The 15032-nt window shown below is 39.2% G+C and overlaps 1 protein-coding gene across 1 annotated transcript; it reads right to left on the reverse strand.

Annotated features, from left to right (window-relative positions):
• Nucleotides 1-2: 2 nt before the first annotated feature.
• On the reverse strand, nucleotides 3-14948 carry LOC139946428 (protein KRI1 homolog). The gene is made up of 16 exons (XM_071944072.1): nucleotides 14845-14948; nucleotides 13902-13975; nucleotides 13262-13364; nucleotides 12647-12899; nucleotides 11458-11545; nucleotides 11075-11164; nucleotides 10014-10117; nucleotides 9791-9911; nucleotides 9411-9506; nucleotides 8585-8755; nucleotides 7459-7537; nucleotides 6363-6457; nucleotides 5768-5930; nucleotides 4658-4853; nucleotides 3663-3764; nucleotides 3-2838 (listed from the first exon to the last, which is right to left on the reverse strand). The coding sequence occupies exons 1-16, from the start codon at nucleotides 14936-14938 to the stop codon at nucleotides 1410-1412; spliced, it is 3258 nt and encodes a 1085-aa protein (XP_071800173.1). The 5' UTR covers nucleotides 14939-14948; the 3' UTR covers nucleotides 3-1409.
• Nucleotides 14949-15032: the final 84 nt, after the last annotated feature.

The raw sequence follows: 15032 nt of genomic DNA on the forward strand, positions 1-15032 counted from the left end.
AATTATTTGTTTTAATTAATACAATCTTAAAGGTAGTGGACACTATTGATAATTGTCAAAGACTAGCCTGCACAGTTGGTGTATCTCAACATATGCATAAAATAACAAACCTGTGAAAGTTTGAGCTCAATCGGTCATCGAAACCTGAGGTCTTGAAACCAAATTCGTGGAAAATTACTTCTTTCTCCAAAACTATGGCACCTCAGAGGGAGCCGTTTCTCACAATGTTTTATACCATCAACCTCTCCCCATTACTCGTCACCAAGAAAGGTTTGATGCTAATAAATATTTTGAGTAATTACCAATAGTGTCCACTGCCTTTAAAGCGATTAAAAGACAGGTGTTTGACGTTTTTGAAATATGGAACCCATTATGTAGTACCTTATAAAAGATTTCATAAGATGCTTCCAAGGTGCATTCAGCAGCCACTACCAGAAACACAGGGGCACACCCTTCTCTTGTCGATAAGTGTATGCATGTAATTCTACCTCCATGAAAAGGTGTAACTGGGCTCTTTTACAATGGTCAAGTGTCTTGCTTCAAGGCGCTGGACACTATTGGTAACTGTCAAAGACCACGGTCCTCTCACTTGTTGTATCTCAACATATGCATAAAATAATGAAGTTGCGAGATAATAATGAAAAAAACAAAACACCCTTGTCACACAAAAAGCTGTGTGCTTTCAGATGCTTGATTTCGAGATCTCAAGTTCTAAATCCGAGGTCTCAAAATCAAATTCATGGAAAATTACGTCTTTCTCGAAAAGTACTCCACTTCAGAGGGAGCCGTTTCTCACAATGTTTTATACTACCAACCTCTCCCCATTACTCGTTACCAAGTAAGGTTTTATGCTAATAATTATTTTGAGTAGTTACCAATAGTGTCCACTGCTTTTAAGGACATAAGTGTCTGGTCAAGGCAGGAACTCTATCACACTCTACAGGGCCCAATTTCATAGAGCTGCTTGAACACAACATCCTGGAAAGTATAACAAGTGACTTGGAACACTAATCTTCAAGTATTGAACATAAAAACATTTTTTTGTTTATTTATCCCCCATGTATAAGAAATCAGTAAAAAATATAATTTGATTTCAAAACAGTGGAGCCTTGAGAAAATAAAAAACTCCAAGCAACCACCTTTCCAAAAGTGTGGCTTAATTAGTAAAATATACAACAATGGAACAGCAAACAAACATTAAGATCTAGACAATGTATTTTTGCCCCCCCCCACCCCCCCACGTCATGTGAACAAACCCACATGCATATGCATATCACTCGGGTGGAATTCGAGCCCACGACCATTGTCATTCTTACCACTAGACCACTTGAGTTTTGAGATGCATCTTTCTTCCAGTGTGGTACTCTGGACCTCGAATAAAGACAAAAAAGTTCCTCAAAAATTTAGTTCTAAGAATTTTGGTTCTGCTTTTGCTTTTTCTTAGCTTCCTGTTCCCTCAAGAACTTCATCCTAAACCCATGCTTCTTAGGATTGATGCCGTACGCCTTGAGTCTGGCATCCGTTACAGACCCCCCTTGTTCTTTCCTCTTCACCGGCCCTTGCTCTTTCCTCTTAGCAGTCCTCCTGTTGCGATTCTTGTTACGAGTCCTGGTAGTCTTAGGGGTTCCACCAGCTCCAGATTTTGAAGATTGGATGTCGGCTTTTCTATCTGTAGGCTTCTGGACCTTGTTTGAGGCAGAAGATACTTTTGATGCTGATTCATGTGTACTCTTCTTGGAGTCAACTTTTGATGGTGTTTGACTTCCCACGCCGCCTTTACTCGACCGTTTCTTAAGATTCTTTATAATTTGAGAGAAGTCTACGGCAGGAGTATTTGTATTATTTTGCAAAGACGGTTTTGGTTGAATATTTGTGGCTGGTGAATCTCCTTGTGGTCTTTGCTCAACGCTTGGTTTTTCATTATTTGGATTCTCGTTATTTTTAGGTTTTTTCTTCCGCCTTCTCTTCTTTTTGCCATCTTGTGAATCAGTCTTGACGGCTGAATTCACGTCTAGTTCAGGTACATTGCCCTCAGTCCTTTCACTTGATTGTGATACTAAACCAATTTTTACTCTCTTTGAGTCTTGCTTCATGTCATTATTTTCTGCTTTCCGTTTTGTCTTCGTACCAACTGTACTATTTAAACTGTCATTAGTTTTGGTAGCAGCAGTGGGATTTTCTTTCTTTTCTACAGCTTTAGCGTTCGCTTTTGTCCTAGTTGCAGAGGTGGGATTGCCAGACGCATTCTGCTTGCTGGTAGATGATGGCTTAGACTCTTCAAGCGTTTCAGAGGTTGAGGTTTCGACAATCTTCCCTTTTGGATCATCTTCACAATGACTCCTTCTTCGGTTTCGTTTCCTTCTCTTTCTAGTTTGTGGCGTTTCAGAAGTCCTTGTGTCACTCTCCCGTGAGATACCAACATCAGTGAGATTGTCAGGCTTATCTGGAGCATTGCTTGACGTACTTAAACCACCATCAGTGTTCTTCAGGAATACTTTTGGCTGTAATTCCTTAGATTCCACTTGAATCACTTTGGATACCGCAGCTTTGATGTTTTGACTTGCTACATCGTCAGGGTTTTCAGGGGCAGGACTCTTCTTTGGATTCTTCTTCGGCGTCCTAGTTGAATGATCATCTTCCTTCACCAGATCAGGTGTCTCTTTACTCTCTAGCTTAGGCTGCTTCTTCCCAGACTCGGCAACTGATATTGGGTTCTTCACAGCTTTCTTCTGTGGGCTCTGTTTCTTTTTCGATTGAGAGTTGGATGACTGACCATCGGGTTTTCCCGTTTTCTGTTTCTTCCTCGGGACCTCCTCTCCGCTGCTGTCACTGTCATTTCTAAAGAACAGAAAAGAAAAGCTCAGTATTTCTGAAACATGATTGGATCCAACCTAGAAATCAGGGCCCGATTTCATGGCTCTGCTTACCCCAAGCAACGAATCCGTGCTTGCGGAAGCAGGGAATTCTCTGTGCTTAATTCAAGGGTATTTCACGGTTAGCAGGAAATTTTGGCTTGTGCGCGCGTTACCAGGCATTCTACGCTAACAAAGCAAAAATAGAAAAATCAGCGCTTGCACTGCAAGTGGAGAAATGTGATTGAAGCACAGAATGTGACAGTTAGTAGTGCAGCGAAATTGAACCCTGCATAGTCCTGTCTGTACACTAATCAATACTGAATAATGTAAACAGCCAACCTAACCCAGCTTGGCTAAAATAAGCAGCGCGCCAAATCCATACCGCTCGTCACTAACTCCTGGTAGGGAAGTGCAGAAAAACAACTTTGATTGGCTAAACTAAAGGGTTTTGGTACTTTTTGTACGACACAAAACACAATGTTTACAGATTTACATTTAACTTACACGGTTTGAAGAAAATGATGGTATAAAGCTTCAGCTAAAATATTACTTAATGAGGTGCTGTAGTTTTTGAGAAATTTGTCTCAGGAGAAAAACAATTATTTTGGCACATTTTACACGCCTCTCCTAAAAACATTGCTCTGTCACTTTCATTTTTTTTCTCTCAAGAGCTTGAAGACTCATGAAGCTGAAACTTCTCCAGGTAAATAATTTCACATACATCTTCATTCATAGTAAGTAGGGACTTGTGTCTTGGCATAAAAATTGGTCTACAAAAGGTATCAAAACCCTTTACGAGCAACTTACTGGTGGTCCTCCTGCAGACTGAGGAAGACTCGTTGTTTCTTGGCCTCATTTTTTCCCTTCTTCGCAAATAACCTGACGTCTTTCATTTCCTCTTCCTCAGTTCTGATTCAATTAGAAGGAAAAAAAAAAGAAAAATTAATTAGCTGTTGAAGCAATAATCAGGCCTGGTACTCCACAGAGGCAAAAAGGTGATTGCCTTGGCGCCCCCCTGGTCATTGCCCCTGGTCAAGTAGAAAATTACAATTTCCTCATAGGGTGCCCTTTAAAAAAAAGAACATGCCTTGGTGCCCTTGCCCTTTCAATAATGTAGCATACATGCCTAAATAATGGTTTAGTGTCTTGCTTAAAGGCAGTGGACACTATTGGTAATTACTAAAAATATTTATTAGCATTAAACCTTTCTTGATTACAAGTAATGGGGAGAGTTTGATAATATAAAACACTGTGATAAACGGCTCCGTCTGAAGTAATGTTGTTTTCGAGAAAAAAGTAATTTTCCACGAATTTGATTTTGAGACCTCAGATTTACAATTTGAGGTACCGAAATCAAGCATCTGAAAACATACAACTTTGCGTGACAAGGGTGTTTTTTTCTTTTATTATTATCTCGCAAATTTTCACAGGTTGGTTATTTTATGCATATGTTGAGATACACCAAGTGAGAAGACTAGTCTTTGACAATTACCAATGGTCCAATGTCTTTAAGGACACACGAGTCAAGACTGGGGCTCAAACCCACACTCTGCTGATCAGAAACACCAGACCTTGAGTCCAGTGCTCTTAACCGCTAGGCCCTGACACAATCAATTATTTACCTGTACTGGCAAGTTTTCTTCACAGAGGCCCATTAATTGAGTTCTCCATCAATTATTTACCTGTACTGGCAAGTTTTCTTCAGCGAGGCTCATTGATTGAGTTCTCGATCAATTATTTACCTGTACTGGTAAGTTTTCTTCACAGAGGCCCATTAATTGAGTTCTCAATCAATTATTTACCTGTACTGGCAAGTTTTCTTCAGAGAGGCCCATTGATTGAGTTCTCGTTCTTTGGCTGCTAGGATCTCCTGAGTTGACAGGCCAAAGTCGTTAGCGACAACTTTACGATACTTGAAGCGACACGGTAGATCATCAATCATGTCTTCATAGTCTAGTCTGTAGAACTCTTCTATATACTCCTCAAACGTTTTATCATCTTCATAAAAAATAAATAAAAAAATATTAAATTTTTATTTTCATTTATTTAATCTGGTTCTGAGGCCAATGTCTCTCAGAAAAACTAACTTAATCACTGTACTAGTCAAGAACCCCAGACAATGAAGGAAGTCTCAGTTTTAGGTGGGGGAGGAAAACCCCCAAAAAATATTCCAGGGAAAACCCACGTAATCAGGTAGGGACTGAAAACCCAATCCAAATAGTGCCCTCGATGGGGTTTGAACCAGGGTCCCTAGAGGTAGAAGGTGATGCAAGATACAGCTATTCCAACCCGACTGCTAAAATTTCAGAATAATTTTACTTAAATTACCAAAGGGTACAAGGCGCTTTAAAGGTAGGGTCATAGATTGGTCTACTCCAACAAATTAATGACCACAGCATCTTACTAATAATAATAATAACAAAAAATTCTTACATAGCGCATTTCACAATAAACCGTATCAATGCACTTTACATTAGTCCCCTGGTCATAGGGCAAATAAACATCCTTTTAATCTTTCTTAGTATACAGCCCCGAGCTGCCGTGGCACTCCGAAAGCTTTTCATTCACAATATCAACCTCTACCCTCGCAGGAACCCATTTATACCCCTGGGTGAAGAGAAGCAATTATAGTAAAGTATCTTGCTCAAGGACGCAAGTGTCACGACCGGGATTCGAACCCACACTCTGGTGACTTAGCACCAGAACTTGAATTCGATGCTCTGAACCACTCGGCCGCAACACTCTACAAAGCACTGAAGTATTTCCTAAAATCAACTAGGCCAAGTTTCATGGCTCCGGTGACTGCGGAGTTCTGCGCTTACAGTTTTTTTTTTCCCCGGACAGAGAAGCCATGAAATTGGGTACTGTGCTTGTTCTAAAGAAGTTTAAACAAACTTTTTGTTTTCACATACTTGGATCAAAGACTGGTTTCTTGGCTTTCAACGCCTCAGAAAACTTGGACATCTTCTTTTTCTTCTTCTTCTTGGAGGAAGATTCAAGGAGCTCTTGCTGAAGTGCTGCTTTTCTCTCTTTGTTGACTTGCTTGGAGAGGGAGGGGTCGTAGTCTGCATCCATCTATGGACAAACAAAGTAGATAAATCAGCTCATTATAATAAGGCCAAGAAAGATAAATAACATCGTCCGGACTTTTATTTTTGTTCAAGATGACCACCATGTCTAAGATGCAACGAGGTTGGAAAACTATGGAAAGCCATAATGCAAAATCAAAAACAGATAGTCATAGTTTGTAGCAATGTTTAACACATAGTATCAATTTTTTTTCGTTTTAAATGTTTGTGGTAGGTATGGATTTTCTGGACTCCGACAAGAAGAATTTGTAGATATGTTTTGATGTTTGAAAATATTTAATAACAAATAACCCCCAAAAAAATCTGTTACGGTTTCCAAAATCGGAGGGGACGGGGACAGGCAATATGTTATTTTCATATATTTGCCTTAACAAGGAACTGTACCAGACATTCAAATTTAATTACAAATTTGACTCACATTGAAGTCTGGATCCTCATAATCAAGCTCCTCTCCATTTTCATCGTAATATTCTTCGTCTCCGTAGTCTCCACCTTTCCAATTGTCCCAGTTTTCTACAATCAAAAATGGATAAAAACATGTTCATGTTTTACACTAATAACACTGACATTTGAAAGTCGTAGAGTCAATGTATAGTATGCTTTACACGCACTTTCACTGCAACATGGCTTGTACAAAGGGCAGAGGTCATTGAATACTTGAAATGGACAAATTTGCCCTACTCGAGAAATCACATACTACTGTGGAAATGCTAAATTGCGAAAAGATTTTTAACCGGAATGCTATTTGAACTTGTTTATAATGTGTTTGTTTGTCATTAAACTGAAATTTTTACGTGTTGGCACTTCTGAATTGTTCGTGAGTATCAATCAAAAGATTGTATTGCAACAAAGTGTCCATACAAAACGGAGCTTCAACAAATAACATCACATGTGTGATGACGTCATTAAGTTTTTAAAGTTTTTTATTCTGAAAAGCACCACACAAGGTTATCGAAAATAATAAGTTTTTTTTCTACGATTAAAACCTTTTCAGTCTCATGAGACCCCATGTTCGATTGAACCCATTTTAAATGAATTTCAGTAAAGATCACTTGTCCAAGCTAGTCTTTAAAGAAACTGGACACTCTTGGTAATTGTCAAAGATGAGTCTTCTCACTTGGTGTATCTCAACATATGCATAAAATTACAAACCTGTGAAAATTTTAGCTCAGTTGATCGTCGAAGTTGCAAGATAAGAATGAAATAAAAAAACACCCTTGTCACATGAAGTTGTGTGCTTTCAGATGCTTGATTACGAGACCTCAAATTGTAATTCTGAGGTCTCAAAATGAAATTCATGGAAAATTACTTCTTTCTTGAAAACCACGTTACTTCAGAGGGAGCCGTTTCTCACAATGTTTTATACTATCAACAGCTCCCCGTTACTCGTTACCAAGTAAATTTTTATGCTAATAATTATTTTGAGTAATAACCAATAGCTTCCACTGCCTTTAAAGTTTTGTATTTATTTCAAAACAAATTCCAACAAAAAAACAAATATGAACGTTGCTTACCTTCCTCCCAGTCCTCATGTTCAAATTCTGGTTTGGTGTCTTCCCCTTCCTGCAAGTCATACTGCTCATCAAAGATTTTCTGTAACAGATTTTACAAAATAGATTGTCAGAAAGTCTCCGCATCAGGACAGTTTTTGTTATAGCGCCCTCTCTTGAATCAAAATCTCCAATGTTTCCATGATCATACCAATCGCCATTTTACAAGTCCGAATCCAAACTAATCACGTAAATTCCTCAAATAACTCCTAAATATCCAGGTTAATCCAATCATCGAATCACTTCTATTAATCACCAAAGTCCCGTGCGTGCATCTTAATCGCGAGTACTGTTTTAATTATTGCAAAGGGTGATTTTAAGGGAAGTTGGTTTTCCATGTAATTCACGTTTAAAATTGTTTACATCCACATTGTTGCAATGCATATAAATGTACATGTAGGCCCATATCATAGCGTATAATGTATAACGATGATTACTGTTACCAGCCCAATATGTATAATTGATTGGGGTTAATTTCTGCTTTCTCTATAGAACCACGGGTATATGATCACCAATAAAACACTACAAAAAGTACAAGCAAAGTTCAAGTACACCTTCTTTTCAAGATTGTTCAGATCTCGCAAAAATTGCAACCTCAGGCAAATATAACCAGTTGATACTGGTCCCCTGCCAGGCTTCGGATTGATGATACCCAAGCCTACATCCATATGGACTGTAAAGTGGATAACCCTGTTTCAGCCCTAGGAGTAGGTGGCAACGGCCTCTGGAATAAAATAATTGTAGCCCACACCTTGAAGTGGCCTTCAGGCCTTGTGTGTCAGGCAACTTGCATAAAAAAAAATCTTTAAAAAAAATCCAGAATGACAAAGACAAGAATTGGTTTTACAGAACCAGCAAAATTATTAGATATAACGTTCATGTATTACAGTACATGTACATCCATACAGTGATGTTTTATACTTACACGTGTAAGTACAATTTGACTGTGAAATGAGTGCAAGATCAACGGTACATCCATACCACGCTACCGTCAAGATATTCTCTGGCGTGTTTCCTGAGCCTCCAGTGTAACGCCAGATGTTCTGGCTACCTATCGATGTGCAGCTCAATGAAATTGGGCCAAGCTTACCTTCATAGCCTTGTCATGCTCCTCAGGATTGAAATCTCCTTCTAAGTCGACGTCTTCAATCCCAACGGTGTCGTTTCCAGTCACCTGACGTAACTTCTCTAGCTTCTCCATTATCTCCTGTTTCTTAAGATTCTTCAGTTGCTTCAGTTCCTCTTTCTTGTGCTCTTTCTCCTGTGAGGTAGTAAGAATAGCGGGTTAGAGATAAGGAGAGGATTAGGGGATCAAGAGGAGGATTAGGGATCAGGGAGAAGGTGTAGATATGGCCAAGTGTCTTTAAAGGCAGTGGACACTATTGGTAATAACTCAAAATAATTATTAGCATAAAACCTTACTTGGTAACTAGTAATGGGGAGAGGTTGATGGTATAAAACATTGTGAGAAACGGCTCCCTCTGAAGTAGCATAGTTTTTGAGAAAGAAGTAATTTTCCGCGAATTTGATTTCAAGACCTCAGATTTAGAATTTGAGGTCTCAAAATCAAGCATCTGAAAGCACACAACTTCGTGTGACAAGGTGTTTTTTTCTTTCATTCTTATCTTGCAACTTCGACGACCAATTGAGCTTAAATTTTCACAGGTTTGTTGTTTTGCGCATAATGTTGAGATACACCAAGTGAGAAGACTGGTCTTTGACAATTATCAAAAGTGTCCAGGGTCTATAAGAGAATTCAAAAGCCTTGATTAGTGATGTCAAAGTAGTTGTTGACTACATGCAGAGATCAAAACTGCATTCCCGGGCCTCTGTTTCACAAAACACCTAGATTCATCTAAAGCAAATAATGACACAAAGTTTCCTAAAAGAATCTTTGAAGGAAATGAGGGACCTACCTGACCCTTGCGTTCCTTCCTCTCTTGTCTCTTAACTGCTCTTTTGTTATCCTTAGTCCTCACTGAATCTGCCATCGTACGTGGGTAGCGTTTGATCTGATTATTAAAAACAAAAATGTAAATAAATGAAGGAGGTATTGTAAAAAGTGCTTCTTGATAAATAACACAAATTGTACCTGGGATTTGAGGCATTGCATGTATAGGTATCAAATATTTATATGGTTTGCAGTAACACCACATGTGTATCTACTTAACTTGCTAGGTATGTTATGTTTCGTTTGAGAAGACTCCTAATGATGGCAAGAGCAGGCTAGTTGAAACAAAATCAGACTACAGTTGGGAGAATATTATGCACGCCTTTTCAAACTAATAACACTTACAAACTCTGCATCAGGTTCCTCGTAGCGGAAGTTGTACTTCCTCTCAAATTCATCCTGGGTTTCTAGAAGACGCTCCTCCTCGGAGAAATCCGCCTCATCCAGCTCGATAGCAGGCGTTTCCCTAGCAACGGGATAATCAAAAGATATTCAGTTATTTTCAAATAAATATTTATAGCTTTACATATGAAGAATTATTTTTTTCTAAATAAAATTAGCAACTCACTCATCAGATTCTTGGTCTTTGTAACCTTTGTTCAGAATGAAGTCCCTCAGGAATTTCTCCCCTTCTTCCAACGATGGATCAGTCCAATATTTTCTCAAAGCATCCTGGGAAAAAAAAACAAAACAATATTGGAATTATTTACCGGTATCATCAATCGTAAATTTGGGCTCAATTGGTCTTCAAAGTTGCAACAAAATAATGAAATAAAGAAATACCCTTGTTGCATTGCATCATGTGCTTTCAGATGCCCGAGACCTAGGCACAATTTCATAGAGCTGCTAAGCACAACATTTGCTTAGCATGAAATTTCTTCCTTGATAAAAACAGGATTACCAACCAAATTTCCACATGATTTTCAGGATAAGCAAACAACAGCTGAATACAAACAAGAAATATGCAACAAATGGAATTTTGTTGGTAATCGCGTTTTAATCAAGGAAGAAATTTCATGCTAAGCAAAAATTGGGCCCTGAACCCTCTCTCATATTCAAATTCGAGTTGAAAATTACCTGTTTCTCTAAAGCTACACTATTTCAAAGGGGGTCACAATGCTTTATAATATCAACAGCTCTCCATTACTCTTCACCCTGTAAGTTTTTTATAGTCACTAAAAACTTGTGTAGTAACCACTAAAAGAATTCATTGCCTTTAAAGACACTGGACACTATTGGTATTTGTCAAAGACTAGTCTTTACAGTTGGTGTATCTCAACATAGGCACAAAATAACAAACATGTGAAAAATTTGAGCTCAATTGGTCGTCAAAGTTGCGAGATAATAATGAAAGAAAAAATACCCTTGCCACACGGAGTTGTGTGCTTTCAGATGCTTGATTTTGGGACCTCAAATTCTAAATCTGAGGTCTTGAATTCAAATTTGTGGAAAATCACTTCTTTCTCAAAAACTACGTTACTTCAGAGGGAGCCGTTTCTCACAATGTTTTTTACTACCAACCTCTCCCCGTGACTCGTTACCAAGTATGGTTTTAGGCTAATCATTATTTTGAGTAACTACCAATAGTGTCCACTGCCTTTAAAGGGTGGCGGGTTCGAGAGAACTTACCAGTTCAGCAGCATCTTGAGCCTGGTCCACGTCTTCCACTTGTTCTTTCTTACCCTTCATCCACTGGATATATTCCTCCTCTTCCTCTTTCTTGAGAAAGAAAACAAAAGAAACAAATAAACAAACAACCAAGATGAATAATATATGGGAAATAACAACTAAGATGAATAATACGGGGAAATAACCCAATGTCGTGGACGAGCGCCTAAGAACATCAAACTCAATCTCTGGTGTTTCTGACGGTTGCCGGTTGTGGAATTGGACCCTTGTTAATATGGGTAGACAAGCTCACTTTTGCATAACTTTCTTCAAGATGCTTAAGGTTTCCCAGCAACAGAAGTGCACCGAGGTGGGGTTGTAATACAACCGATTTCATGCAGTACCTTTTCTTTCTTCGTCTTCTCCTTCTTCTTTAAGAGGGTGTCATCTTCACTGTCATCTTCACCACTGCTTAGTAACGCCTTCTGGAAGCTGTGAAAACAAGAAAACTATCATCATTTGTTTCTGTCACAACCACCTCAAACAGCAAACATATCGTGTGTAATCATCAAACATCAAGGCAAAACCTTCCCACCCCAACTGGAATCTAACTCAACCAACTGTCATCTAGTGTTACCCAATGCACAACACCCCACTGGACACAAAATCTCAACTTAACCTCAAGCCACCCAGTGCAACCCATTATAAAAATAACAATATCGAAGTCTTATATAGCACACGTATCTAATGTACCAAACAAGGTACTCAAGGCGCTGAGTATATACAAACTTTCAGAAAGATAGGTTATTGCAGTGATGGATTCTGAGACCCATAAGGGTTTACAAGGTGCTACAGCGAATTAAGCAGCCACAACCAGGAACACCGGGGCGAACCCCTTCTCTTTTCGATAAGTGCACTGGGTTTATTTACATGCGTTACACAACACAAGGGACCAACGGCTTTACGTCCCATCCGAAGGATGAAGCAATGGTAAAGTGTCTTGCTTAAGGACACAAGGACACAAGTGTCACGGCTGGGGATTCGCGAACCCACACTCTGCTGATCAGAAACACCCGAGTTTGAATTCGGTGCTCTTAACCGCACGGCCACGGCACTTCCTCATTATCCAGTATTATTGGCAACCAAGTAACACCCAGTGCAAAAAAAACAACCACTGTACAAACCCAGCTCAACCCAGTGCCAGCCAGTGGTATCCAATGCAACCCATTAACAAGTATGCATAAACAAGCCAGCTCAACTCTGTGCAACCCATTATCTACACAGTGCAAAAAACAACCACTATACAAACCCAGCTCAACCCAGTACCACCCAGTGCAACCCATCAACGACTATACAAAACAAGCCAGCTCAACCCAGCATTACCCAGTGCAACCCACTATCCATCCTATCCCTTCTTGATCATGTCTTGCTCTTGTACATATGTTGGAGATGCTGATCACTCAAACCACTCGTCCCTTTCATCTTCCCCATCCTCTTCCTCGTCTCTGTGGTGCCAGTGATTGTTACCTAGTGCAATCCATAATGACTACACATATCAAGCCAGCCAGCACAACCCAGTGCAACCCACCCTACCTCTTCTTGATCATGTCTTGCTCCTGTACATATGTTGGAGATGCTGATCTCTCAAACCACTCATCCCTTCTATCTTCCACCTCCTCTTCCTCGTCGCTGTAGTGTCCTCCTTTCTCTGTGATGATCTTCCTCTCATAGTCCTTCAGGAACACTGGTTTATCCTCTTTTGCCTTCTTCACTTTTTGTTTCTTCTTCTTCTTCTTGGTGGATGTGGCATCTTCATCGGAGTCGTCTGATGATTCCTCCGACGATTCTACATTAAAGCGAAAGATTGAATTTATACAATAGTATGCAGAAAAAGGTTTCAGGAGTTATTTGGAAATGTTGGGTCATTAAAGAACATGAGCAGATGTGATACTTCGTAAGGGAACTTGAAATCTTCCAACAGAAAATGACAATTTCCTTATAGATTTACTAAGGTGAAACTAAAGGATAAAAAAAGGAAGAATCAGGTCTACTTAAGAAACTTGTAAGCCACAACTAAGGTGGGCAACCGCTGCGGTCCCCAGGCTTTTTCATACTCAATGTCAACCTCTACCCTTGCAGGTACCCCTTTAAAACCCCCCTGTGTGAAAAGAACAACGCGACTCAATCTTGAAGCAGTCATCAACCAACCTTCATGAAAGAATGTAGCTTCCTTATTGTAGATCCTAGGATCTTTGCTCTTGACGTATGAAAGCATCTTCAAGAAATCTTTCTCTACCAGTGAGGTAAGACCCTGTGGATGAAACAAAATAATAATAATAATAATAAAGATAATAAAGATATTTATAACGCGCAAAACATATCCACCCAAGGGGTGCTCAAGGCGCTCACAAGAAGAAAAGTAATTAAAAATGGCGTGTCATTAAGTGTGTTTTCAGTTTGTTCTTGAAGTTATCAACAGTCTCACATGTCTTCACTGAGTTAGGGAGTTTGTTCCACAAGCGAGGAGCGGCGGAAGCAAATGCTCGATCACCCCATGATCGTTTCGATTTGGGGACAACTAGAGAGAGATCACTGGAAGACCGGAGACCTGAGCGAGATGGCTTATGGATGTTGATGAGAGAAGCGATGTATTTAGGTGAGGAAGTAAAGTCTTTTCCGAGCCAATATTGATCATCAGGCCGATGTTTATATATCAAGTTTCATTGGCATGAAAAAAAATCACCGAGAATTGTTTCCAAAAAGGGCAGAAACATTTGAGGGGGAAACAGGTCGCTAAGGTACTAAAGTTTTATCACCGAGGTTAAAGGTCATAAAGGAGTTGGAGTACCTCAGCATTTTCATCTTCTTCCTCTGAAGAACTTGAGGAATCATCTTCTGGATTCTCTCCATAACGATCTTTCACTAGAATTAGAAAAGTAAAAAAGTAAATATAAATTAAATTCCAACCCAAAAAACTTAATTATTTACCGTGAGGTCCCTATGCGCTGTAAAAGAAAATCAACAACTATTGAAAGTAAACAGATATGTTTTTAACTGGGTTATGAATTGTCCTGATGTCTCAGCCTGTCAACATGCACTGGGCACTTGGTACTGCAAATGACTCTTCGCATACCAAGGAAAACTTTCCAAATTGTGTGAGCCAGTGCAGTGCCACCACTTTTTCAATCATTTTTACAAATGATTATTGACCATTTTATGTGCCTCTCATCATGGAGTTTAAAAATTTTTTTTTTAAATCTCCCCTTTTTACTTCGAATTCCTGAGTGGCGGCTTAGTTACTAACATTTTTAACAAGAAAAAAACAGCAGCTAAATAAAACCAAAAAGAACAAAATACAACTCAGCCCTCAGAAATTGCCTCCTGCCCCTGCGGCGTAATAGAATCGTCCAAGTACGTCGAAAGACAACATGGCAAAAATTTCCGTTGGTTACTAAACTCAGCCAGGGTAAAAAACTTTTTTTTTTACAGTTAAAAATACAAGTTTTTTCAACAGTTTGAACATAATTTAGATGCATGTGAGTCTTGTGCACATATTTAACAGTTGAATTATGTTCAAATGTTCTGTTAAAAATTGTTGTCGTGAGGGGTCGGTATTTAGTGCGACCGTCACTGACTTAAGCAGTCATTGCAAATCCAAATACATTTGCAATGCAATGCAATTGCAATGCAACTTAGGCAGTCATCAAATCGGCCGTTTTTTTCACTATTTTAGTTCAGTCACGGGTTTATAGTTCTTTCGATATAAGCGCACACAATGACACAATACTTACATTTTTGAATCTCTTCTTTTCTTCGCCATTTATTGTAATTTTCAGCAAATTTTGTGTTGATGCGAAACTCCAAATCGTCCTCACTGCCCGACATGCTGGATTCTTAGTTAGTCTGATACCGGTGCAACGTATACGCGCAACATCTATGCTTTGAGTCGGATATCAGACACTTACTTTGAGCTGGTAAA

This window comes from Asterias amurensis, chromosome 13 (assembly GCF_032118995.1).
Source record: "Asterias amurensis chromosome 13, ASM3211899v1".
Lineage (NCBI taxonomy): Eukaryota > Metazoa > Echinodermata > Asteroidea > Forcipulatida > Asteriidae > Asterias > Asterias amurensis.